General features: G+C 38.5%; 2 protein-coding genes across 6 annotated transcripts in view; both read left to right on the top strand.

The window, feature by feature from the left end:
• The window catches only part of LOC118560603 (zinc finger protein 260-like), a 35,872-nt gene extending 29,596 nt beyond the window's left edge, over positions 1–6,276 (top strand). For 4 of the 5 annotated variants that reach the window (XM_036131847.1, XM_036131846.1, XM_036131850.1 and 1 more), the window contains exon 3: positions 3,254–6,276. In XM_036131847.1, coding sequence (XP_035987740.1) covers positions 3,348–5,591 — 2,244 coding nt within the window. In that variant the 5' untranslated portion in view covers positions 3,254–3,347 and the 3' untranslated portion in view covers positions 5,592–6,276. The remainder of the gene's footprint in view (positions 1–3,253) is intronic. The other variant, XM_036131848.1, reaches the window with a different exon arrangement.
• Positions 6,277–15,835: 9,559 nt separating this feature from the next.
• LOC118560607 (gastrula zinc finger protein XlCGF57.1-like) lies at positions 15,836–26,503 on the top strand. Its single transcript, XM_036131876.1, has 2 exons — positions 15,836–15,854; positions 23,814–26,503. The coding sequence occupies exon 2, from the start codon at positions 23,889–23,891 to the stop codon at positions 25,800–25,802; it is 1,914 nt and encodes a 637-aa protein (XP_035987769.1). The 5' UTR covers positions 15,836–15,854; positions 23,814–23,888; the 3' UTR covers positions 25,803–26,503.
• Positions 26,504–27,296: the final 793 nt, after the last annotated feature.

Genomic DNA, 27,296 nt, shown 5'->3' with positions numbered 1-27,296 from the left:
CAATTTTATATATATAGCGCCAATTCATGAAACATGTCATCTCAAGGGACTTTACAAAGTCAACTTCAATCATATTATACAGATTGGGTCAGATTATACAGATTGGTCAAAAAATTTCCTATATAAAGAAACCAGGGTCCGTTCTTCGTACGTTGTTTAAAACATCCGAGATCAAATGAAACATCCAAGATGATTTAATCCGGCTAATCATGATCCGGCTAGTTGGGTTCTTTGAACACACCTGTTGTTTACAATTAGTATCACTGGATTGAGTTATCTGAGACAACTGCGCGTTCATGCGTTTGTTTAAAAGGGGAAATGTATCGATAGTAGAATCAATGATCAGCAGTGCTGCTATTGGCTGTTCAGCATGGCCAAAGAACGCCCACAGTTTTTTTCCAGCAGAACAAGAGCTTTTAAAAGAAGGTTATGCCGAATTTGAGTCAATTAAAATGACAGGGAACACCTCAAAGTCTGCTAAAGCCAGGAGAGAGGGCTGGCAAACAGCAGCAGACAAATTAAATTGTAAAAACTGTCCATGATAGATGTTTCTATCACTTTCTACAGTATGTATTTTTGCATTTTAATAATTTCATAAGTACTTTGTTCTTTTATGTCAGAGCCTCCATGGGAGCCACTAGAACATGGGGAAAAAGTGAAGTACAAGAATATTCTACAAAATGATTGCCTTTAATTATTGTACTGTATTTTAAAAAGCAACTTCTTCCTCTTTTTTAAAAGCCACTGTTAAATTATGTGTTTGTCTGTTTTTAACAGCCACCAATAAGAAGGCTGGAAAAAAATTGGGTTCTTTTTACTTTTACATGTTTAACCCTTTTTCTTTTTTTTCTTTCACAAAATGACTCAAGGTGCCATCTGTTCCCTATATTAACGGCATCTTCAACAAAAGAAAAAGTATTTTGACCTGAAAAAAAATACAAATTAAGAGGAGAAATTGAACTTCATAACGTGAAAAAGAGAAACATTGCACTAGAGATCGAGTTGCTTCAAAATGACCTTCAGAGTAAATTCTAATACACCATTTTACACATAGTAGTATTGCTGACTTTACATAACTATCTCTTACTGCAGGCAAAAGATGACTTGCTGACATTTCTTTATAAATATTTGTTTAAATAAAACTACAGGAACAAAGCATTATTTGTTTCGTCTTTTATTGAACATAAAAAAAATAAAAATAAATGGTGTTCCACAATTCTGTCCCTTCCTCTGCCACTAGGTGGTCTAAGTGCGCTGGCTAGACACAGACTTCCCTATCTCCTCCGCTGCGATCTAATCCTGTTTACATGAAATAAACCTGCTCGGGAGCAGGCTCAACTTTGCGCACATGTTCCTATGAAAGCAAGTCCGGGATGAGTTTCGAAGAACCAAACGATCCAAGATCATGCCAAATCGTCAACAATGAAATCCAGCTAACTGAGTTAGCGACGTACGAAGAACGGACCCCAGTTGATTGCATCAAAGTCCCGACAAGCAGCATTCACTCCTGGAGAGGCGTAGAGCCACAGGGAGAGTCGTCTGCATTGTACATGCTGCGCCTCTGACCAGGGGAAACTCTATGGTGGAACAATGTTCAACCCCTCTCAAGGAGACTGGCGCCAAGGCCCCCGCCCTCTACTGCCACCCATTGCACAATGCACCCAACTCCTTTGGCCCCTCCAATAGGTGGTGAGCTATCCATGGGCAAAAGCCCAGCCACCAGGCGGTACACATGGGCTTTTGCCTATGTGTACCGCTAAATGTACACTAGAAGCATAATGCAAGCGTACAACGCACATATTTATGCTAGGTGTCACCAAAATTAGATTGAAGCTATAATTTCAGACGCCTGTAAGCTCCTGTTTGGCAGGGAATAAATGAGAAAACCACATCCTGTGTCAAAGTTTACTTCCGGAAGAGTCGTCGAAAATACAGACCCATAGATGATGTAGATGTGATAAGCTAGCAAACTAAAATATACAATTTCGAACCAGATATGGTCAGGACACGGACTTTTTGGTGACTTACCAGTGACCGAAGTTCTTCTCTTCACAGAATCACGCAGCTGTGAAGCATACTTTGAAACATCTGGTGTAAATTTACGCTTTAAATAGAAAACCCCATAAGCCGCGCTTCTTACGTTACACAGACAGTTTATTTTCTGTTACTGTAACTGTCAGCTGCAGAAAATATGGACAAAGTTGATCGCACTGCCTTTTCTCCCTTTGGCTTCTATGTCAGCCTTGAGAAGGGGAGACCCATCAAAGATGGCAGCACCGCAGGATGCACTACAGCATGCATTGAGGTGGCACAGAGGTTAGGGAGTTTGTCCTGCAATGGCGTACCGCGAGCGAGCTATTTTTAGAACATGACGTCATATCACGTGGTACAAGGTAGGCCAAATATGCGTTTTCCTCCACTCTTTCGCTGTACGTTACCCTTGGTTTAACTCAGTAAAACTGCTGCTTTTTCTAAGTGGAAGACGTCTCCTAACCATGGTTTTTAAACATTGTTGTTATGGAACGTGCAACAGCGACTCGAGGTACGCTGATAGGCCGCATATGAAGGATGTTAAAGCTGCAAGCGACGACAAACGGCCCTCGTAGCCAAGCGCCGCTCTGGCCTATTGGCGATTCACACGAACGCGTTCAGAAGCGCTCCCCCATGACTCACAACAAATCTGGTGCAGACCGGTCGATGCAGCGAGGAGATACAGCCGTTGGATAATGATAGTGCATGGCCACCGGACTAAATTGTTCGGCGGGCCGGACAATTTATACCGATTCCTGGACGGTGACTACAAACAGAAAAAAACGCCCGCTGACGCCATGAACGCCGGGCAGGAGAAAAACATCGACTTACCGTTCTATCAACTCGGCCCGTTTTCCAGTCTTTCTAAGCCCTCGACACTCAAGCCATTGTTTGAGCTCAACGTTGGTATGTTGTTCGACAGTTCTACCAGTAAACTGGGCACCTGGGCATCCTTTTGCAATAGTTTAACAGCTGAAAAGTCGGTCATATCATTGTATCTGTTGCATGTGTAATGGCTGGTTGCTACTTGCACTCTCACACTGTTTGCCCTACCTTAGCGGCAAGGGGCGTTGCTCATGAGATGGTGACATCACGTGCGCGGTACGCCATTAAGGATGTTGATGGGGAGGCAGTGACATTGTCTGGGTTTGAATGAAAGTTACACTTTACTTTGAAAAACAGACGATATTAATTATTTTAACACTCTTCTGACATTTAACAGCCTTTTGTTCTCTTGGAAGGTTCTTGTTGATCAATCTGCCAGTGGCCAAGAGAGGAACTTCATTATTAACCTGAAGGAACCAAACTCCAAAGACATGAAAGAGGAAGAACCAGAACCTCAAGGAATTAAAGAACAGCTTGGACTGTGTATCTTTCCAGATGAAAAGCAACTTGTTAAGCAGGAGACAGAAACCTTTGTAGGGTTTTCTACTTGTGACAAACTATTTCAAGTTGAACCTGAACTGCAACAGATGAACGTGACAAAGGAGGAACCAGAACCTGTAGAGATTAAAGAGGAACATGGGGATCTCTGGAGTAATGAGGATGAGGAGCAACTTGTAGTGAAGCAGGAGGCTGACACCTTTAAGGTGACTCCTCTGGATTTAAAACATGACACAAATGAACCAGAAGAGAAACTGAACCAACTTCTCAATGCAGACTCCCCTGAAGGTGAGAAGCAACATCAGCAGGATAATAATGAAGAGTCAGGATCAAACACAGATGATGAACTAAAGCGTAAAAAGAGACGAGAGAAAACCAAAGATCACAATAATGGTTCAAAACTAAAAAGACATAAGACCAATAAACCTTGTGAAGTATGTGGTAAATGTTTCACCAAGTGTAGCTGTTTGACTAATCACATGAGAGGAAATACAGGGGAGAAATCTTTCCTGTGTGTGCTTTGTGGAAAAGGTTTCCCAAGTCAAAGTCATTTAAATATCCACATGAGAGCCCACACAGGGGAGAAGCCTTTCTCCTGTCCAAGTTGCGCAAAAGGGTTTTCTCAAAAAAGTCACTTGAATATGCACATAAGAACTCATACGGGCGAGAAGCCGTACTCTTGTGAAATGTGTGAAAAATCTTTCATTCTTGGAAGTCATCTGGCTTGTCACATGAGAACACACACAGGGGAGAAGCCTTTTTCTTGTCCAACTTGTGCAAAAGCTTTTTCCACTAAAGGTTACCTGACTATTCACATAAGAAGTCATACGGGCCAGAAGCCGTACGCATGTGAAATGTGTGATAAATCTTTCAGTGTTGGTAGTTATTTAGCTCGTCACATTAGAACGCATACTGGTGAGAAGCCGTTTTCCTGTCCAACTTGTGCAAAAGGGTTTCCCACTAAAGGTAGCCTGAATACACACTTAAGAACTCATATCAGCGAAAAGCCCTACGCATGTGAAATGTGTGATAAATCTTTCAGCGTTGGTAGTTATTTAGCTCGTCACATGAGAATGCACACAGGTGAGAAGCCGTTTTCCTGTCCAACTTGTGCAAAAAGTTTTTCCACTAAAGGTAGCCTGACTATTCACCTAAGAACTCATTCGGGCTACAAGCCTTACGCTTGTGGAATGTGTGATAAATCTTTCAGCTTTGGTAGTCATTTAGCTGGTCACATGAGAACGCACACAGGTGAGAAGCCCTTTTCCTGTCCAACTTGTGCAAAAGGTTTTTCCACTAAAGGTAGCCTGAGTATTCATCTAAGAACTCATTCGGGCAACAAGCCTTATCATTGTAGAGTGTGCAATAAATCTTTCAGCACTGGTAGTTATTTAGCTGGTCACATAAGAACTCATACGGGCGAGAAGCCGTATGCATGTGAAATGTGTAATAAATCGTTCAGCTGTAGTAGTAGTCTGGCTTGTCACATGAGATCCCACTCAGGTGAGAAACCTTTTTCCTGTCCAACTTGTGCAAAACGTTTTTCCACTAAAGGTAGCCTGAGTAAGCACACAAGAACTCACACAGGTGAGAAGCCTTATCATTGTAAAGTGTGCGATAAATCTTTTACTTCCTCTAATAGTAGGCTTGAACATATGAGAACTCACACAGGTGAGAAGCCTTATCATTGTAAAGTGTGTGCTAAATCTTTCAGTACTTGTAGTAATTTAGCTGGTCACATGAGAACGCATACTGGTGAGAAGCCTTTTTCCTGTCCAACTTGTGCAAAAGGGTTTTCTCAAAGAGGTCACCTGAATAAACACATAAGAACTCATACGGGCGAGAAGCCTTATCATTGTAGAGTGTGCGATAAATCTTTCACTTCCTATAATAGTAGGCTTGAACATATGAGAACTCACACAGGTGAGAAACCTTATCATTGTAAAGTGTGTGACAAATCTTACAGCAGTGGTAGTTATTTAGCTTGTCACATGAGAACGCATACTGGTGAGAAGCCTTTTTCCTGTCCAACTTGTGCAAAAACGTTTTCCCAGAGAGGTAACTTGCGTAAGCACTTAAGAACTCATACGGGCGAGAAGCCTTATCATTGTGAAGTGTGCAATAAATCTTTTACTTCCTCTAGTAATAGGATTAAACATATGAGAACTCACAGGTGAGAAGCTGTATGCTTCTAAAGTGTGTGCTAAGTCTTTCAGACTCAGTTGTCATCTGGCTGATCGCATGCTAACCCACAGGTGAGAAGCCTTTTCTCTGTTTGATGTGTAGAAAATGTTTCTTCAAGCAAAGCAATCCAAGTGTCCACATGAGAATCCATGGTGATGACAGGCCTCACTCTTCAGATACATATTAAATCAATAACTGTTGTAAATTAGCTAAACACAACATACAAGTCAGTTTAATCATTAAAGGAAAAGTCCGGTCAAAATCAGTAATTAAACTGCATGAAGTACTTTAAATATAAAATTATTACATACTTTTCAATAAATGATGAGTTTTCTTAATTAAGAGTAATTTTCATTTGAATCTACTTTGCTGGGCGCATCCATCTTGGTTTAGAACAGTTTTTCCACCTCCCAGTTTGTGACATCACAGTGCAGTGCAATGTTATCAAGGAGTGAAAACTCATATTTAGAACCAATCTCTGCTCAAAATGGTGATCTGCACCGTCTAATCTATTTTCAGCAGTTATCAGTTATTGCAACCGTAAACTGCAGAAAATACAGGCATGGCTGCTCCTTCTGCCTTTAACTCACTCTGCTCCTATGTCAGGATGAGCTCCAGTGCGTTATGAGGCGGAGGGATATTTCAGCGTCACTTAGTTTAGAGCCGAAACAATCGACTTCACTTTCAGAAACAAGCCCAAAAAACTGCAACCCGCAATTCAAATTTACAAGCGACTTTAGAAAAAAATAAGACCAAAGTCGCATAAAATAATTGGGCATGGCAACAGTGAGCATTCTTTCTAAGTGTGTTGTATCCCTCCGCCCCTCTGGTCGGGTAAACAATCAATCAATCAATCAATCAAATTTTATTTGTCAATTACAATTTGCATTGCAATCGAAAAGTCAGTTCCAGTACAACCGTCCATCACATACACTTAACAAACAAACATTTGGGGGGAACGATTGACTGAGGCCTTGCGTTGCCAAGGAACGCAGCCAGCCAGCCGCTGCTAAAAAGCGCAGCTGTCAAGGCCACATTCCTCCAAACTGCCCAGACCCCGCCTAAACGGAGTTTACAGGCGCTGCCTTGAAACTCTCGAAGAAAGAGCAACAACATGGGGGAAAGAGGGGAGAGAGAAAAAAAAGAGACAGATGTTTGCCTATTTATGCTCTCACCTATAAAGAGACAAACAACCGACACAAAAAAAACCCTCATAGCACAAAAGCACAAATAAACACAAGACAACATGTATGCAGAAGGTAAACATTTGAGACCTGTCGCGTGTGTGTAATTCATCAGTTTTATGAGTATCAGGTATGCGTGTGTGTATGGGTGAAAGTGTTTTTCTCCGTGAACACTCTCAAGAGGCCATTGTCCTTGATGTTATCAGCCGGCACACAGTTCAGAGAAGCATCCTCAGGTGTCAGCGGGGGAGGGGGGTAGCCGGGGGCTTTTCTGGGCACTCTCCGTCATAACAATCCAGGAGTAGATAGGGAGGGAATCCAAATATGTTATTTGTTATGAGACAAGCTGCACTGCCTTTCCTGTCAGCTTTAAGTCTTTTGCTGGCTCCACATAAATCCAATTTTCCAAATTATTGGGCTTTTTCGCGCTTCACTCCCAGATTTTATCCCATCTCCCCTTGAGTTCAACCCCAAAGTCAGTCTGCGTTCCAACACAGGCAGCTTTTCGGCTTCGCTCCATTCACCTGCCAGGTTTGTCCATTCACAGCCACAGTGAGCGCGCTATGCAGCCGGCAGCCTGATCAAGGCCAAATGGCTCCGACATCCGCTGTATTTGCCGATACTTCAAAAATCCACAAAAACCAATAAGTAGAGATCCCAGTATCCTTAATCCAATGTGAAAATTTCAAACGTCCAGGAATGACAAGGTCGAAAGACACACCGTTTTCCTCCAGGAATTTAGGGTGTATCTCACAAAATAAGTCAAATCAGGACCGGACGGGTCCCCCTTTCGTGTCCTACCCGTCGAAAAAAATTTATCAATAGTATTGAGAGACCAGCTTACCAGATCCATGTTTTTCAGAGTTCGGTTGATATGAAGAAAGTGCTCAGAAGACAAGACATAGCAAAGCAAAGCAAAGCAGGAGAGGGGGGGGGGGGGGGTAAAGCTGCAGAGAGAGAAAAGACACGACCGACCTCGGAGAGAGACAGAAACAAATGTTCCGGCAAATTCTACATTATAAAAAAGAAAAACCTACTGAAAAGTCTCGCTCTGTTGTCATCTTGAAGACATACTTCTTCCAAATGTTGGCTACAGACAACGTGTTTTCTCTCTGGCCAGAAGTTAGATGGCAAATCCTCCCTCTTCAAGTAGGTAATCCAACAAAAGAACCCGGTGGATCATGAACTGGAAATGTGAAAAAAAATTGTTTCCACTTGTATTATTACATCCAACTGCCATGCACGTGAGCATTGTTGCTTTAATAATAGCTCTCGCGTATTTCAATGGTGAAGTCCTCTGTAAATCCAAAATAATTGTTGATCGTAGCTGTGTACAACAGCTCCTATTGAATTAGCTTGTAGAGCGCAGTGCCTTACCACACAGAGACGTCACAGGATGTGAGGTCACATCCTGTGATGTTCCCAAATATGGGCAAAAATGGCCGCCCCCGGGATCAGTGATTGTGAGGACAATTTGTTTCTATTTTTTTACTGATTAACCCTAAATTTATTAAATCACCACAAACATATTAGTTTTAGGTATAGCTAATGATCCACTGATTTTTCCTTGTTGACCGGACTTCTCCTTTAAAACACAAGTTCCAACTTCTGCTTTCACTGAACAACTATAAAAGACTTGATGATCTTCCTTGGTGTGCGATTTAATAATTAGAATGACTGTTAGAATATTAGAGCCGGGTTTTATGAAATTGTATTTTTCTCATTCCTCTGTTGTTCATTTGGAGAAATTTTGGGCTCATGTGACACCAAAATATGAAATTATCTAATCATCCTTCAAGAAAGTTTAACTTTTTTTACCAGCAAAGCTGACTGATTTTTAGCGCCGTTTATAGTTCATCCCACCCTGACAAAAACTATTTCCATAAAGAAAACCCCAGATCATAATGCTGGCAACACCATATTTCACTGCGGATGTAATGTGTGTTTTAATGATGTCTGCGGTTGATTTGTTGCAAACATGCCTTTTAGAGTTCAGTTTCATCTCGGGGATGTGAACATCACCCATATTTACTAAATTCCTGCATGAACTCAAAAAGTGAAACATGGTTACTGTTTGTTTACCTCTTGTAACCCTGAAATTTTTTTGTGTTTAATTATACAGAATGTATTTGTAATTGTATGAATGTTAAAGGTAGAAATGTGGAATTTTCTGTGGTCATAGCTTACATAAAAACTCAGCTTTTGGGGCTTGTATGAGGTCTTGATGTTGTCTCACTGCTTGTAGGAGGTGATTTGACAGAGCGGCTCTTTTCGATGTGGTCTTGGCTCAGGCAATCAGCAGCCAACTGTTCATAGTTCACTAAGTCACCCCTTCTAGAGAGCTAGCACAACTAAACAGAGTGCGACTATTGTTCTTATCCAGATCAATACTGTCATCCTTTACCTAAAACCTCCTTCAAGCAATTTCCCAATCAGATATTCTTGTCGAAAATTACTTTCATCGTAGTCTAGAAATTCTGCAATGTTATCATTACACGCAAATTAGCTTACATATGAATGTATAGTGAGGAGTATTTCACACTTTAATAAAAGCAATTTTCAAACGTGTCTTACCTTTCAATGCCTTGCTGTTGAATTTTATGTGTAACAATGTTATCCTGCTGATTATATGAATGTTTCTACTCATTACTATGTAGCTAAGCTCAAAATTATTTCATTAAATATGGGGTTGTTTTAATAAGAACCTTTATTTAGGGATCTTTGTGTGGAACCTGTTGTTAAACCTTTGCTGAACTTTTTATAAATATGGTAAAGCTGTGTTTTTAAAGACCAAAAACAGTAAAACTCCATTTTAAAGGTGCTGTAATTTATAGATTTTAAAAATATTCTTTTATCAGAGGCATTGCTACATATTTTGTCTTATTTTAAAAAGCTTAGTTGAGAAAAAAGGAAGTGATCGGGGACCTAAAAATGTTACTGACAAGTCATTGGTTAATATTCAAGTTTTGGGAGTAGCATACATAGAAATACATTAAAAGTAGATCCTGTTAAATTGGGGGAAGTAGTCACCTCTCCTACTTGGCCATAGCAAAACAAGAGAAGACACCTTTGCCCCCTGCGGGATTGTCGTGTTCAAATCGACGGATTGATGAAGTCAGGGCTCCGACAAAATAACCTTTCACATGAAAATATTATTGCTTGTATATTGTGAAAAGAATAATGTAACACTACTATAATCAGCAGCAAAATGCCAGTAAAGTTTTGGTATTCTATGTCTGTAGCTAAGATTATCTAAAGTTTCAGTAATCCCCTGACATTTTTTAGATTCACTGATAAAACAACGCTGCTGTGAAAATAAATCAAATATTGCTGTTATAACATCATTCACTATCAAATTTTATTCACATATAGTTTTTTTCCGCTATCAAAAACATAATTTTGGTCCGTGAGGCAGACACGTGTGCACACACATGTGTGCTTCTGTGCTTTTTGTCTGTCTTGTTGTGTCTCTGCTCTGTCTTCTGTAACCCCCAGTCGGTCGAGGCAGATGACCGTTCATACTGAGCCCGGTTCTGCTGGAGGTTTTTCCTTCCCGCTAATGGGTGGTTTTTCTTTCTGCTGTCGCTTCATGCTTGCTCAGTATGAGGGATTGCTGCAAAGCCATGGACAATGCAGACGACTCTCCCTGTAGCTCTACGCTTCTTCAGGAGTGAATGCTGCTTGTCAAGACTTTGATGCAATCAACTGGTTCCCTTGTATAGGAAATTTTTGACCAATCTGTATAATATGATTGAATTTGACTTTGTAAAGTGCCTTGAGATGACATGTTTCATGAATTGGCGCTATATAAATAAAATTTAATTGAAATTGAAATTGAATATTAATTTAATCATTAGACTAAAAAATATCTTTGCCTGTGCTAATTCTGTTATCCAGGTCATCGCAACAGCAAAGGCAACCAGACTTTCATTCAGTATTTTGACTAGGGATGCAAGCAAATAACCATTTTAGGATTAATTGTAGGTTAATGGTTAACTAGATTGAAGTTTGTTTCATCTGATTAACTGATAACGTCCGCTTAGACCCCTGATACTCTGAGCGGCTCGTCAGACTTGATCTGACAGCTCGCAGTTTATAGTCCTAAATAACACAATAAAGCCCTATTCACACAGGAGTAGTTTTACCAAGGGACCACATGTGATTAGAAACTATTGCAGAGATTATCAGTGTTTTTAATCCTGTGAAAAAGTGACATGTCAGTGTCATGATTTGTCTTCATGAACCCGGACAGACCACACAAACACAGAGCTGGTCTTGAGAGTTTATACAGACATTCATAGAAGGCAGAAGATACAAAAACTTGGAAATCATAAAAATATATTGGGAAAATGTACAAAATGTATATCAACATTAGACATGAATATAACTATGAAAGAAATTAAAACAGTTTTGAAAGGGACAGAATATTCAGCTCCAGGGGAGGATCAATTGTGTTATGCTATGTTTCGACAGATACCGGAAGTAACATTGAAATTAATATTAAAATTGTTCAATAGAATATGGAAAGAAGGTTTAATACCAAATAGTTGGAAAAGGGCAACAATTCTACCGTTTAATAAACCAGGGAAAGATCCTATCAGTTGAAATAATTATAGACCAATAACTTTAACTTCTCATTTAAGTAAATGGATGGAGAAAACAGTGGTCAGTAGATTAAGGTTTGTTCTTGAACATAAGAAATTAATTAATGGATACCAGTGTGGATTTAGAACAGGGAGATCAACAATGGATGCACTAATTAGAGTCAGTAATGATATAGAGAAAGCGTTAAAAATGAAGGAGATAATGGTTGTAGTATTTTTTGATATAGAAAAAGCATATGATTCATTATGGAGAGAAGGGTTACTTATAAAAATAAAGCAGTTGGGAATAGGTGGGAAGATGTATAATTGGATAGCAAATTTTTTATGCATAGAAAAATAAGGGTGAAGTTTGGGAATGATTATTCAAAAGAATTTATTGTGGAAAATGGAATACCTCAAGGTAGTGTAATGAGTCCAATATTATTTAATATCATGATTGATATTTTTTCAGATACTGATAAATGTATAAAATCTGCATTATATGCAGATGATGGGGCCATATGGATGAGAAGAAAGAATATAAAACATGTAGTAGGAAATATTAAGAAAGCAATTAATAAAGTAGAAAATGGTCTTATGAACGGGGTTTTAAATTATCAGGTTCATGGTTTTTACAAATAAGAGAAATATTGATATAGGAACAGTAACATTATATGGACAGCGGTTGGAAAGGGTTGCAGAATTTAAATACCTAGGACTATGGTTAGATAGCTCTTATACATGGAAAACATCCATCCATCCATCCATTTTCTAAACTGCTTAATCCCTCATGGGGTCGCGGGGGTTGCTGGTGCCTATCTCCAGCGTTCACATGGAAAACACATATAGATAATTTGGAAACTAAATGTAAGAAAGTTATAAATCTACTAAAGGGTGTGGCTGGAAATAATTGGGGTGCGAATAGACAGTCATTATTAAACATATATAGGGCTCTCATGAGATCAATAATAGATTATGGCAGTTTTATTTATGGAGCAGCAGCTAAAACAACATTACAAAGAATAGATTACAGAGTAGGGCTTTACGTATATGTACAGGAGCAGTGAAAACGACACCTATTAACGCTCTTTTAGTACAGACTGGAGAAACTCCACTAGAAATGAGAAGAATGAAATTAGCTCTGGTGTATTGGATGAAAATTAAAAGTAGCATGGAAGAAAATGTAACTTCAACAATTCTACAAACTTGTTGGGAATATTCAAAGTTTCATAATAATGGATTTGGATGGGTTATAAGCAAATTGATTAAAGAGTATGGATAAGAAAATAGCACAGTTTAATCCAATTAGTGTTATTCCTCCATGGCTATTTTCTGAGATAAATGTAGACATGAGACTTCTTAAAATAAAAAATGATTGGAATTTAAACGAAATAGGGATATAGACTGATGTATATTTAAACTCATATTATAATTACCTTAAAATATATTCAGATGGTTCTAAGAATTTAAAAGGGTGTGTGGGAATAGAATTACATATACCAGAGTTTAAAATACACATTTCTAAAAGAATGTCAGATCAACTATCTGTTTTCACAGCAGAGATGGTGGCAGTCATACTGAGTTTACAATGGGTAGAGGAGGTCAGACCAGACAGGGTGGTGGTATGCACGGATTCTAAAGCAGTTTTAAAAAGTATTCAGGAAGACGGAAATAATAGGAAAGATTTAGTATTAGAAATTCAGCAGAGTTTATTTAGATCATACAGGGGTGGTATTGATATTTGGTTTTGTTGGGTACCAGCACATGAAGGGGTAAAAGGAAATGAAAAGACAAATTAGCAAAGAGGGCTTTAGAGGAGGCAATAACAATTACAATTATTTTAGGGAAAGGGGAAGGAAAATCATTTATTAAGAGTAAAGAAATTGAAAAATGGCAAAAAAGGTGGAATGAAGATAAGAAAGGAAGAAGATTATATAAAGTACCTAAGTCAGTATTAAATAGAAATATTAATGAGAAAAACCGAAGGGAAGAAATAATAATGATGAGATTAAGAGTAGGTCATACTTATTTAAATGACAATTTATATTTAATAGGGAGGGAAAATTATGATAAATGTGAAGGATATGGAGAGACAGAAAATGTAGAACATGTATTGATGAACTGTAAAACATGAACCTGAAAGGGAGATATTGAGAAGAATAGTAGAGAGGACAGGTTAAGAATGGAGTCTTAAAGGATTATTGGGAAATGAAGGAAATATAAAGGATATTTATAGATTAAGTATTATTAAAAGTATTATTTATTTATTTTCAGAATACAAAATTAAAAAAATTAATTTAATAGATGTAAAGTAATGTTGCTTCACACTCATGTACAGTAGGTGGCGGTATGCACCTTAAAGTTGCTTGCGATCCGCCATAATAGAAAAGAAGAAGACGAAGAAGATCCACACTCCAAAAAAAAGTTATCCTATAAATAATATATTACAACCATGCCAAGAAAGTGTTAAGAATGTAAAAATAAATAGTTTTGGATGGATAATAAATAAAGAAATAAAGGAAATAGGATTAAATCAATGTTTAATTAGCCCGGTCGTGGATTTTTCATGTAATCCGCCTTGGATACAAAAAGAGATAAAAGTTGATTTAACATTGTTGGAAGAAGGAAGACAAACGGTAGAAGGAGAGGTGGAAAGATACATAAGAAGGGTATATGGAGAATACTTACAAATATATACAGATGCATCAAAGATGGTAAATGATAGAGTAGGGATAGCATTTATAATTCCAGATTTAAACATTATGGAAAATAAAAGATTAATGGATAGTTTGAATGTATACACAGGAGAGTTACTGGCTATTTCAATGGCGTTAAAATGGAGTGAAGAATTAAGCGAAAAGAAAGTGTTAATTTGTTCTGATTCAAGTAGTGCATTAATAAGTATTATGGAACAAGAGTCGGAAGCAAGACAAGACATTCTGATAGATATAAATAAATCAATACGTAAAATGGGAAAAAATGGATGTACTGTTAAATTTATTTGGATTCCGGCTCATACTGGAATAGTTGGAAATGAATTAGCAGATACATTTGCAAAGAGTGCGAGTAAGAGAAATGAAGTCGAACTGGAAGGTAAATATAGTAAAAATGAGATAAGGAGTATAAGTAAAATATATTACAAAAAGAAGTGGCAGGAAAAATGGGAGGGTGAAAAGAAGGCAAGGTTTTATTATAATATTCAAAAAAAAGTGGGGGAGTGTAGAAAAGAAAATAGGAATAAACAAGAGGAAGATATTATATCTAGATTAAGATTTGGACATGTAGGGTTAAATAGTACTTTGAAAATAATAAATAAACATAGTACGGGGTTATGTAATTTTTGTGGAAAGTTGGAAACAGTTATACATATTTTTATGGAATGTAATAAATATAATCTAGAAAGAGAGGAATTAGTAGAAGAGTTAAATAGGAATAAAGTTAAATTAAATATTAGAGATCTGCTACAAAAATCTTCTGGAGATGTGGTTTTTAAATCTGTGTTTAGGTTTCTTAGGAAAACAGGTCTAATAGGGAGATTATAGGGATTAGACATCTGGTTCATACTCCAGTCCAGAAGGTGGCGGTAATGCACCTGAAAGTTGTTTGCCAACCGCCATAAAACAAAAAGAAGAAGAAGAAGAAGAAGATCCACACTCCATACCAGTTGGTGGCGGTAATGCACTATTTCGTTGCGTGCCAACCGCCAAAAATCCGACGAAGAAGGAGAAGAAAGTTCAGCACTGTTCAACTGTACATGTGGCCAAAAAAACCTTAGACTTGTCTTGTGAGGCCTTAAGCTGCCAACCAGAGAACTGGGTAAGAGACAAAGCTAAAGCCTCCTAGACTCTGACAGCATGTGCAGCTCGTCTTAACCGCTATTTGTCTCCGTTTTAGAAGAAGCGACAGCCTGCGAGGGAGCAGTTAGCATCAGAGCTAACTGAGAAGCTAACGGCCAGAGAAGTTTCCTGTTAGAGGAAAAGGGAAAAAGTGACTTCTCATTGAGAACACTGGACACTTATTGGACTCTGGGCTGTTTGGAGGCTTTTCTCAGAGGAACAAAAGCGAGTCTGACGGTAAGAAGATGAATTTAACAACAATTTACCCAGACCTCGCAACTTTTAATGAAAACTAAGAGATTATGTTAATTTTCGCCGAACGTTAACGTGAACGTTATTGTTCAGTTAGTGGATTAAAACAGAAAGAAACGCAACTGCCCAAATGTACAATAATACTGAATAAAGTACTTTTAAGTTATTGACAGTATTATTAAACTCCTATTTTAGAATGGAGAACCACTCATGCAGAGTGCCTCAAGGTAACGTTGACTGACTCAAGCTAACATTAAATTTTAGTGACCACACTTCCTGGCTTCATTAAGATCTAACTTAACAAATGAACGTTAAAGATAGCCATTCTTTTATTTTTAGTTTCTCTGTCATGTCACAGGACGCGCTGCTTATAGAAAAGCAGGAATGTTAGTCTGTGGAAGGTAAGAAATTGTTCTTTTCATTGTTCATATGCTGATTTTGAATTAAGAAAGCTTTCTAGATGGTAAGCGAAACGTCTTCAAACTTGAGAAAAAAGTCATTTTTTTTTTTTTTACTTTTTTGGAATCCTTTCATTGATATTGTATTTATTAACCTACTTTTCTGTTACAAGATACATTTGCGTTTCAATTTGAAATCCAACTATGTACAGTCCTCTAATTTCTTACACTCTAATTCTTACACTTCCATTTACTCAAATAACTAAAAACTGACAAAAGTAGTTACAGTAACAATAGAAGAAAAAAGTTTATATTAAAATGTCGTAAAATAAGTAATAAATAATAATTGTATTTTTTTTATTTATTTTTTTGCAGCTCTAGTGGCTCGCTTTTTCCGAAAGTAGGCTGACAGGAAGAGGGGGAGAGACAAGACATTGCTTTTTAACTGTGGTTGACAAGAGTAATCACGAAAATAAAGCAAATTGTCCCAAACAAATTAAAGCACTTTGCTGATGAGCAGTGGAGAAAACACCTGAGAGCAGCTGCTGCCTCTTCCTGAAACTCACCTGTAGTCAGAGCAAAGAGGAGAGCCGCTCTGTTCCCTCTTTGCAAATGTATCCCTCCCTGATTTACAAAGCTGAATACAATATATTTTTAAATCTAGTTTTTTCTTATTCTTCTCTGAAACAGTTGCACTAAAACAATTCGCTAAATTTTATTCACACGCAGCTTCTATCCCGTGTTCACCTCGTTCACTCTGTGCCTCTAACTGTCCTTTCATGTGCTGTGGATTCAGGCAGTGTATAAAGTTGATACATTTTTAAATAAGGTTAATTTCTAGACTCATACAAGCTTATATATTAAGAAATAAATATGCTAAATAAAAACTAGAGATTTTATTAAACTAACATTAACAACATCAAAGTAGTGAAAATAGGTACCGCTAAGTTCCGGTATCAATTCCCAGGTACCAGTACTGTATCGTTTTAAATGTGAAAGGTACCCATCCCTCCTGTCCCGTAACTTTGCTTGATTATTCTATCAAAGAGCTCTAGATTGATGCTTTACATTAAATGATACAAACCTTTCTTCTGGGGGAGCATGCCCTCGGCCCCCTGGAGGGGTTTAATCCTTCTCACCTTTTTCACTCCGACCCGTTTTCATGCCTGCAGCTAGCAGACAGAGAGCAGCAATGGGGCCTCCGGAGTCGCGGACATAGGACTCTCCCCTTGCAGCATCAAAAAGTGCCTAAAGTAGCAGAAAACTCAGCACTAGTGTCAGGTTCAAACACCCAAAACATTCATTAACAACACAAGAAGGAGAGACAACAATGAGGTTTGGTTTTCAAATAATCTTGCAAGTAGAGGAGCTGAGATGCTTAATACAGATCTCCAAAACTCGCTCTGAAACAAATCCTTCGCCTCCTCTTTTTATTTAGGAATCCCTGGTTCCATTGTCAAGCTAGGGGGTAGGGATAAGCAAAACACTCTGTGACCTTCGAGATAATACCAAGCAGTTCACACAGTACACTTATACGTAAGCACTCCAGATGGATGAATAGAGTTCATAAAAACACTTATTATAGTCACAACATATTTTTCTTTCTGCAGGTCTTCTGCAAAGATTAGAGAGAGATGAGCCACATGAAATATACTTTAATATCTAAAACCTTAAAACTTCTTAGTAGTAAAGAGTAAATATATATGATAAATGCAATGAACATAGTAAATAAGATAAAATATATAGGACATAGTAAGAATAATTCTATCAACTAGAGTCCCAAAAGTTGGCTTCTTTGATGCACATAATTTCGGAATACCGTATCTTGTATTCACTAATATAAAAACACTCCAAAATACACTATAAAGAAGAGAAAGTAGGGAAAAAGTAGACGCAGCCGAGGTGACTGGCAGCTGTCCGTGCAGCGCCATCTTGGTTTTAAGTGGCACTTTTTCCAAACTCTGGAAATGGTCAAAAACTATAGCTCTACTCAAAGATGCAAAAGCAGGCTTTATTGGCTCAAACAGCAGACCGATTAGTTTACTCCCAGTGTTGAGCAAGATTTTGGAGAGGATCATTTTTGATCAAATAATGGGTTATTCTATGAATTGGTAACAGCATGGATACAGGCAGAGCTTCTCAACTAATGCTGCACTAGCACATATGAGGACTGAGGAATGGTAAACAGCTCTATATGAAATTAAAATACCGTATTTTTTGGACCATAAGGTACACCGGATTATAAGGTGCACCAAATAATCTTCCCTGGTGTGTAATATCACTCCGCTCCTTCAGGTACACAACTCTCTCCTGAGAGGGAGAGCTATCTGTCTCTGCCGGAAGGACAGAGTAGTTAGACAACAATGTGCAGATGATGTCACACTGCTCACCGCAGCGTCAACGATACCGGAACAGAATGGGAGTCTACAGCAAGAGCTAAATACAGTAGTGGACTGGGTGAAATAGAATCAACTGAATAAATTATTGAATAATTCCAAAACTCAATGTATGACATTTTTCAGTAGGTATACGTTACCAAATATTACTTCACTTAATTTGTATATTGAGGATACCAAGATGGAGCAGTTCACCAAATTTAAACTGCTGGTCATGAGATTAGACAATTTATTAGCCTGGTTAAATCAGATTCAATTCAATTTATCTATATAGCGCCAAATCATGAAACATGTCATCTCAAGGCACTTTACAAAATCAAGTTCAATCATATTATACAGATTGGTCAAAAATGTCCTATATAAGGAAACCAGTTGATTACATCAAAGTCCCGACAAGCAGCATTCACTCCTGGGGAACCGTAGAGCCACAGGGAGAGTCATCTGCATTGTACATGGCTTTGCTGCAATCCCTCATACTGAGCAAGCATGAAGCGACAGTGGGAAGAAAAACTCCCCATTAACGGGAAGGAAAACCTCCGGCAGAACCGGGCTCAGTATGAACGGTCATCTGCCTCGACCGACTGGGGGTTACAGAAGACAGAGCAGAGACACAACAAGAGAGACAAAAAAGCACAGAAGCACACATTGATCTAGTAATCTGTTCTACATTAAATGGTAGTAGCGGGTGAGCCGTCTTCTCTGGATGATGTCACAGTTAACAGAACGCCAGACCAGGTGTACCTACTATGAAGAAAAAGAGAGAGAGCAAAAAGTTAAAAGCTGAAATGACGACAGTCATTTCAATGTAATACAATGCAAAACTGGAGAACAGTAGACTGAAGAACAGTAGAAATCAGTAGAGTGAGAAAATTAGACCCTGATGTCCTCCAGCTGCCTAGGCCTATCACAGCACAACTATAGAGATAGCTCAGGGTATAAGCCACTCTAACTATAAGCTTTGTCAAAAAGGAAAGTTTTAAGATTAGTCTTAAAAATAGGTAGGGTGTCTGCCTCACGGACCAAAACTGGGAGTTGGTTCCACAGTAGAGGAGCCTGATAGCTAAAGGATCTGCCTCCCATTCTACTTTTAGAGACTCTAGGAACCACCAGCAGACCTGCAGTCTGAGAGCGAAGTGCTCTGTTAGGAACATACGGGGTAATCAGAGCTCTGATATATGATGGAGCTTGATTATTAAGGGCTTTATACGTTAGAAGGAGAATTTTAAATTCTATTCTTGATTTAACAGGAAGCCAATGAAGGGAAGCTAAAATTGGAGAAATATGATCCCTCTTGTTGATTTTCATCAGAACTCTTGCCGCAGCATTTTGGATCAGCTGAAGGCTTTGAACTGCATTTTGTGGACTTCCTGATAGTAAAGAATTACAATAGTCCAGCCTTGAAGTAACAAATGCATGGACTAGTTTTTCAGCATCACCCCTGGACAGAATGTTTCTAATTTTGGCGATATTCCGGAGGTGAAAAAAGGAAACTCTGGAAACCTGTTTAATATGAGATTTAAATGACATGTCTTGGTCGAAAACAACACCAAGATTTTTAACTTTATTACCAGAGGCCAAGTTAATGCCATCCAGATTAAGTGATTGATTAAGAACTTTATTTTTTGAAGACTCGGGCCCAAAGATTACAACTTCTGTCTTGTCAGAATTTAAATGCAGGAAATTTAAAGTCATCCAGCTTTTGATGTCATCAAAACATGACTGCAGTCGCAGTAACTGATTGGATTCATCAGGATTTATGGATAAATATAGCTGAATGTCATCAGCATAACAGTAGAAATTAATCCCATGCTGTCTGATAATTTTGCCAATGGGAAGCATATATATAGTAAATAGAATTGGTCCAAGGACTGAACCCTGTGGTACTCCACAGGTGACCCTAGAGTTTGAGGAAGATTTATTATTAACATGAACAAACTGGAATCTGTCCGACAGATAAGATTTAAACCAGCCTAATGCTTTTCCCTTAATCCCTACAGTATGCTCAAGTCTTTGTAGGAGAATATTGTGATCAACTGTATCAAATGCAGCACTGAGATCTAACAGGACAAGTATAGACACAAGTCCATTATCTGAGGCCATGAGAATGTCATTGGTGACCTTCACCAGAGCTGTTTCAGTGCTACGATGAGCTCTAAAGCCTGACTGAAACTCCTCAAGTAGGTCATTAAATGTTCACATAGTTGATTAGCAACTACTTTCTCAAGAATTTTAGATAAGAAAAGAAGATTAGATATAGGTCTGTAATTTACTAACTCATCTTGATCAAGAGATGGTTTCTTAAGTAAAGGTTTAATAACAGCTACTTTAAAAGCCTGTGGTACATATCCATTTACCAAGGATAGATTAATCATGTCTAAAATAGGACCACTGATCAGAGGGAATACCTCCTTAAACAACTTGGTTGGGATTGGGTCTAACATACAGGTAGGTTTAGATGAAGCTAAAATTTTAGATAGCTCAGACAGCTCTACTGCTTTTAAACAGTTCAAACACTGCGCAGGTTCTAAAGATTCCTCCAATGCTGCCTCACTTACTGAGGACGATGTAATCATGTTTGGGAGGATGCCAATTTTTAATGGAATCAATTTTATTTATGAAGAATCCCATAAAATCATTACTGCTAAGAGCTAAGTGTATGGATGGATCAACAGAGCTGTGGCTCTGGGTAAGTTTGGCAACTGTACTGAAGAGAAATCTAGGATTATTCTTATTCTCCTCAATTAATGATGAAAAATATGCTGCTCTAACTCTGCGAAGGTTCTTGTTATACAACAATAGACTGTCCCTCCAGATTAGGTAGGATTCATCTTGGTGTGTAGAGCGCCATTTTCTCTCCAATTTCCTAACATTGTGCTTCAAGGAACGCAGCTCTGAATTAAACCAAGGAGCCAGCTTCCTGTGAATAATCACCTTCTTTTTCAAGGGAGCTACATTGTCTAATGCAGAACGCAATGACGAAGTCATACCGTTTACAAAGACATCTATTTGTGAATTGGAAGAAACAACATTGCTGCCATCTACAGGGCATTTCTGCAATACAGAGGATATTAAAAAGGGGACAGACTCTTTAAGTTTTGATACAGCATTATCCGATAAAGATCTACTATAATGGAACCCTCTTTTGGGGGTGGAGAACTCAGTTAGATTAAACTCAAATGTAATTAAAAAATGATCAGATAGGACAGGGTTGTGAGGAAATACTATTCTTCACAATCAATGCCATATGTCAGCACAAGGTCTAAAGTATGGAGCCAAGAGTGCGTCGGTTTATGCACATTTTGAGCAAAACCAATTGAATCTAGGATAGTTTTAAAGGCTACACTAAGGTTATCACATTCTGTGTCAACATGGATGTTAAAATCACCCACTATAATAACCTTATCAGTATTTAACACCAAATCAGATAAGAAATCTGACGACTCATCCAAAAACTGAGTGTAAGGGCCTGGTGGACGATACAAAACAACAAACAGAAGAGGTTTTATTGCTTTGCAGTTTGGATGAGGGAAACTGAGGGTTAAATGTTCAAAAGAACTGTAATTATTAATTGGCCTGGGACTAATTAATAAATCAGACTGAAAGATGGTTGCTACTCCTCCTCCTCTTCCCACAGGTCTGGGAATGTGGAAATTTGAATAATTGGAGGGAGTTGACTCATTTATACTAACCTAGTCCTCTTGTAGCCAGGTTTCTGTGACACAAAACAAATCAATCTGTTTATCAGAAATCAATTCGTTAACTAACAAAGTCTTTGGAGGGAGAGACCTTATATTTAATAGACCACATTTAATTGTTTTATTTTTAGGTTCAAGGTGAACCGTATTGATTTTTATTAGGTTTTTATGATTTGTTCCTTTTAGATAAGTTTTTGATCTGTTAAGTTTTGGCCGTGGGAAAGACACCGTCTCAATAGGATAATGGATGGGTAACATTACAGAAGCTGCAGAGAGGTGTGTTAAACTACGGCTCTGCTTCCTGGTCTGGACCCTGGATTGTCAGCATTTAGGAGAACTAATAAATCCGGCCAGATTTCTAGAAAGAAGAGCAGCACCATCCAAAGTAGGATGGATGCCATCTCTCCGGATCAGACCAGGTTTTCCCCAGAAAGTTCTCCAGTTATCAACGTAGCCCACGTCGTTTTCAGGACACCACCTAGACAACCAGCGGTTGAATGATTGATGACCAGGTTGACCACACAGTCAGTATTATGGGCTGGGAATCTCCATGTAAAGAAAACGTTCTGCATATTATCCACCTACTGTGTTGAAAAATGTAGGCCAAGGTCTTGTTTTATCTCATTTACGGTATCGTTCAGTAGTTTGGTCCAGAGCCACACAGAAACATCTGAGAAAACTTCAAATAGCTCAGAGCAGCCAGAGTCGTTTTGCAGTGTTCCTTTCACACCAGTCTGCACCAGATGCATCTTAAACTTTGGTTAATTGAGGAGGAAAAAGTAAAATAGTCTTCTGTTGTTTATGCAAAAGCTTATGGTTTATAATACACATCTATATTTTAAAGAATATTATTCAGTGGACATTGAGATGAGCACGTATCATGCCGAGTCATCAACAACAAAGTTCTAGTTCCAAGTCCTTGAAGTAATTTTATGAAGAAAACTATCTTATTTTGAGGGTCTTTAGAATGGAGTTTACTCCCGTGTAGCGTCACCAAAATCCAAAATCAAAACATTTTTAAGAATACCTTAAAACAAAGATTACTGTATTGAAAGCATTGTTTATTTTTGTTTTGTTTGAGTGTCGAGGTGGAGTATGTTGCTTGTTTGGGTGTATTATGCGGCGGGTGTTTGTTAGTTTTTATAGCTTTTAAAACTCCATTGAAATAATGTATGTTTGTTATTTATGTTCAATCACATGTATTGTTACTGTTATCTTCGGACTATAGGTCGCACTTTTTCATAGCTTGGCCGATCCTGTGATTTATATATCAAATCTAAATGGTAATTCATATTGACCAAACAGCTTCTGTTTCAACTAAACAGGCAGTTCATCTGAGCTGTGAGGTTTTTTGTACTTTCTCTTTCACTCTGCCACTAAAACCTGTGTATAAACGTTTTTTAATGGTGGTCAAGCCGCTTAAAGCTGGATTAAAACTCCTTTCCCACTATCTAAAAAATGACGTCTGATCTCCAGCTGGCCTCCTGCCACCACTGCGTTAGTGCGCAATGCCTTGGAGAATAATGCATGAACATGAAAACAATCAGAGCGTCTTACTTTACAGGAAATAAGCTTTAATGTTTCCATTCAAATGGAGGAGGGCATGTCTACCTAGACCTACATCCTCCTGGAAGATATTTAGGGATGAAGTGTAGTGAACCATTTGACAGGAGAGTGATTGAGGAACCTACTCTTTGTAACCTTAACCTAGTTGTGTGGATTGATTTTTTTATCAGAGCTTCAATTAAGGATGTTGATGGGGAGGCAGTGACATTTTCTAGGTTTGAATGAAAGTTACACTTTGTAAAAATAATAAATTTCTTCTATTTTTCATTCCTCAGACATTTCAAATCCTCTTGTTCTCTTGGAAGGTTCTTGCTGATCAATCTGCCAGTGGCCAAGAGAGGAACTTCATTATTAACCTGAAGGAACCAAACACCAAAGACATGAAAGAGGAAGAACCAGAACCTCAAGGAATTAAAGAAGAACAGCTTGGACTGTGTATCTTTCCAGATGAAAAGCAACTTGTTAAGCAGGAGACAGAAACCTTTGTAGGGTTTTCTGCTTGTGACAAACTATTTCAAGTTGAACCTGAACAGCAACAGATGAACGTGACAAAGGAGGAACCAGAACCTGTAGAGATTAAAGAGGAACATGGGGATCTCTGGAGTAATGAGGATGAGGAGCAGCTTGTAGTGAAGCAGGAGGCTGACACCTTTAAGGTGACTCCTCTGGATTTAAAAAATTACACAAATGAACCAGAAGAGAAAATAAACCAACTTGTTAATGCAGACTCCCCTGAAGGTGAGAAGCAGCATCAGCAGGATAATAATCAAGAAGAGTCAGGATCAAACACAGATGAAGAGCTAAAGCATAAAAAAAGACGAGCGAAAACCAAAGATCACAATAATGGTTCAAAACTAAAAAGACATAAGACCAATAAACCTTGTGAAGTATGTGGTAAATGTTTCACCAAGTGTAGCTGTTTGACTAATCACATGAGAGGAAATACAGGAGAGAAATCTTTCCTGTGTGCGCTTTGTGGAAAAGGTTTCCCAAGTCAAAGTCATTTAAATATCCACATGAGAGTCCACACAGGGGAGAAGCCTTTCTCCTGTCCAAGTTGCGCAAAAGGGTTTTCTCAAAAAAGTCACTTGAATATGCACATAAGAACTCATACGGGCGAGAAGCCGTACTCTTGTGAAATGTGTGAAAAATCTTTCATTCTTGGAAGTCATCTGGCTTGTCACATGAGAACACACACAGGGGAGAAGCCTTTTTCTTGTCCAACTTGTGCAAAAGCTTTTTCCACTAAAGGTTACCTGACTATTCACATAAGAAGTCATACGGGCCAGAAGCCGTACGCATGTGAAATGTGTGATAAATCTTTCAGCGTTGGTAGTTATTTAGCTCGTCACATTAGAACGCATACTGGTGAGAAGCCGTTTTCCTGTCCAACTTGTGCAAAAGGGTTTCCCACTAAAGGTAGCCTGAATACACACTTAAGAACTCATATCGGCGAAAAGCCCTACGCATGTGAAATGTGTGATAAATCTTTCAGCTTTGGTAGTTATTTAGCTCGTCACATGAGAACGCACACAGGTGAGAAGCCGTTTTCCTGTCCAACTTGTACAAAAGGTTTTTCCACTAAAGGTAGCCTGAGTATTCACCTAAGAACTCATTTGGGCGACAAGCCTTACGCTTGTGGAATGTGTGATAAATCTTTATGCTTTGGTAGTCATTTAGCTGGTCACATGAGAACGCACACAGGTGAGAAGCCTTTTTCCTGTCCAACTTGTGCAAAACGTTTTTCCACTAAAGGTTACCTGAGTATTCACCTAAGAACTCATTCGGGCGACAAGCCTTATCATTGTAGAGTGTGCAATAAATCTTTCAGCACTGGTAGTTATTTAGCTGGTCACATAAGAACTCATACGGGCGAGAAGCCGTATGCATGTGAAATGTGTAATAAATCGTTCAGCTGTAGTAGTAGTCTGGCTTGTCACATGAGATCCCACTCAGGTGAGAAACCTTTTTCCTGTCCAACTTGTCCAAAACGTTTTTCCACTAAAGATAGCCTGAGTAAGCACACAAGAATTCACACAGGTGAGAAGCCTTATCATTGTAAAGTGTGTGCTAAATCTTTCAGTACTTGTAGTAATTTAGCTGGTCACATGAGAACGCATACTGGTGAGAAGCCTTTTTCCTGTCCAACTTGTGCAAAAGGGTTTTCTCAAAGAGGTCACCTGAATAAGCACATAAGAACTCATACGGGCGAGAAGCCTTATCATTGTGAAGTGTGCAATAAATCTTTTACTTCCTCTAGTAATAGGATTAAACATATGAGAACTCACAGGTGAGAAGCTGTATGCTTCTAAAGCGTGTGCTAAGTCTTTCAGACTCAGTTGTCATCTGGCTGATCGCATGCTAACCCACAGGTGAGAAGCCTTTTCTCTGTTTGATGTGTAGAAAATGTTTCTTCAAGCAAAGCAATCCAAGTGTCCACATGAGAATCCATGGTGATGACAGGCGTCACTCTTCAGATACATATTAAATCAATAACTGTTGTAAATTAGCTAAACACAACATACAAGTCAGTTTAATCATTAAAGGAAAAGTCCGGTCAAAATCAGTAACTAAACTGCATGAAGTACTTTAAATATAAAATTATTACATACTTTTCAATAAATGATGAGTTTTTTTAATTAAGAGTAATTTTCATTTGAATCTACTTTGCTGGGCGCATCCATCTTGGTTTAGAACAGTTCTTCCACCTCCCAGTTTGTGACGTCACAGTGCAGTGCCATGTTATCAGGGAGTGAAAACTCATCTTTAGAATCAATCTCTGCTCAAAATGGTGATCTGCACCGTCTAATCTATTTTCAACAGTTATCAGTTATTGCAACCGTAAACTGCAGAAAATACAGGCGTGGCTGCTCCTTCTGCCTTTAACTCACTCTGCTCCTATGTCAGGATGAGCTCCAGTGCGTTATGGGGCGGAGGGATATTTCAGCGTCACTTAGTTTAGAGCCGAAACAATCGACTTCACTTTCAGAAACAAGCCCAAAAAACTGCAACCCGCAATTCATGAAATTTACAAGCAACTTTAGAAAAAATAAGACCAAAGTCGCATAAAATAATTGGGCATCGCAACAGTGAGCATTCTTTCTAAGTGTGTTGTATCCCTCCGCCCCTCTGGTCGGGTAAACAAATGTTACGGCAAATTCTACATTATAAAAAAGAAAAACCTACCGAAAAGTCTCGCTCTGTTGTCATCTTGAAGACATTCTTCTTCCAAATGTTGGCTACAGACGACGTGTTTTCTCTCTGGCCAGAAGTTAGATGGCAAATCCTCCCTCTTCAAGTAGGTAATCCAACAAAAGAACCCGGTGGATCATGAACTGGAAAGGTGAAAAAAAAATTGTCTCCACTTGTATTGTTACATCCAACTGCCATGCACGTGAGCATTGTTGCTTTAATAATAGCTCTCGCGTATTTCAATGGTGAAGTCCTCTGTAAATGCAAAATAATTGTTGATCGTAGCTGTATACAACAGCTCCTATTGAATTAGCTTGTAGAGCGCAGTGCCTTACCACACAGAGACGTCACAGGATGTGAGGTCACATCCTGTGATGTTCCCAAATATGGGCAAAAATGGCCGCCCCCGGGATCAGTGATTGTGAGGACAATTTGTTTCTATTTTTTTACTGATTAACCCTAAATTTATTAAATCACCACAAACATATTAGTTTTAGGTATAGCTAATGATCCACTGATTTTTCCTTGTTGACCGGACTTCTCCTTTAAAACACAAGTTCCAACTTCTGCTTTCACTGAACAACTATAAAAGACTT

This window comes from Fundulus heteroclitus, unplaced genomic scaffold (assembly GCF_011125445.2).
Source record: "Fundulus heteroclitus isolate FHET01 unplaced genomic scaffold, MU-UCD_Fhet_4.1 scaffold_46, whole genome shotgun sequence".
Classification (NCBI taxonomy): domain Eukaryota; kingdom Metazoa; phylum Chordata; class Actinopteri; order Cyprinodontiformes; family Fundulidae; genus Fundulus; species Fundulus heteroclitus.
Note: the sequence above shows the minus strand (reverse complement) of the source record. Positions and strands in the feature narration are given on the sequence as shown.

Excerpts from the sequence above, each read along its gene's own strand:
- LOC118560607 (XM_036131876.1), top strand. The coding sequence starts at position 23,889 with ATGAAAGAGGAAGAACCAGAACCTCAAGGAATTAAAGAAGAACAGCTT.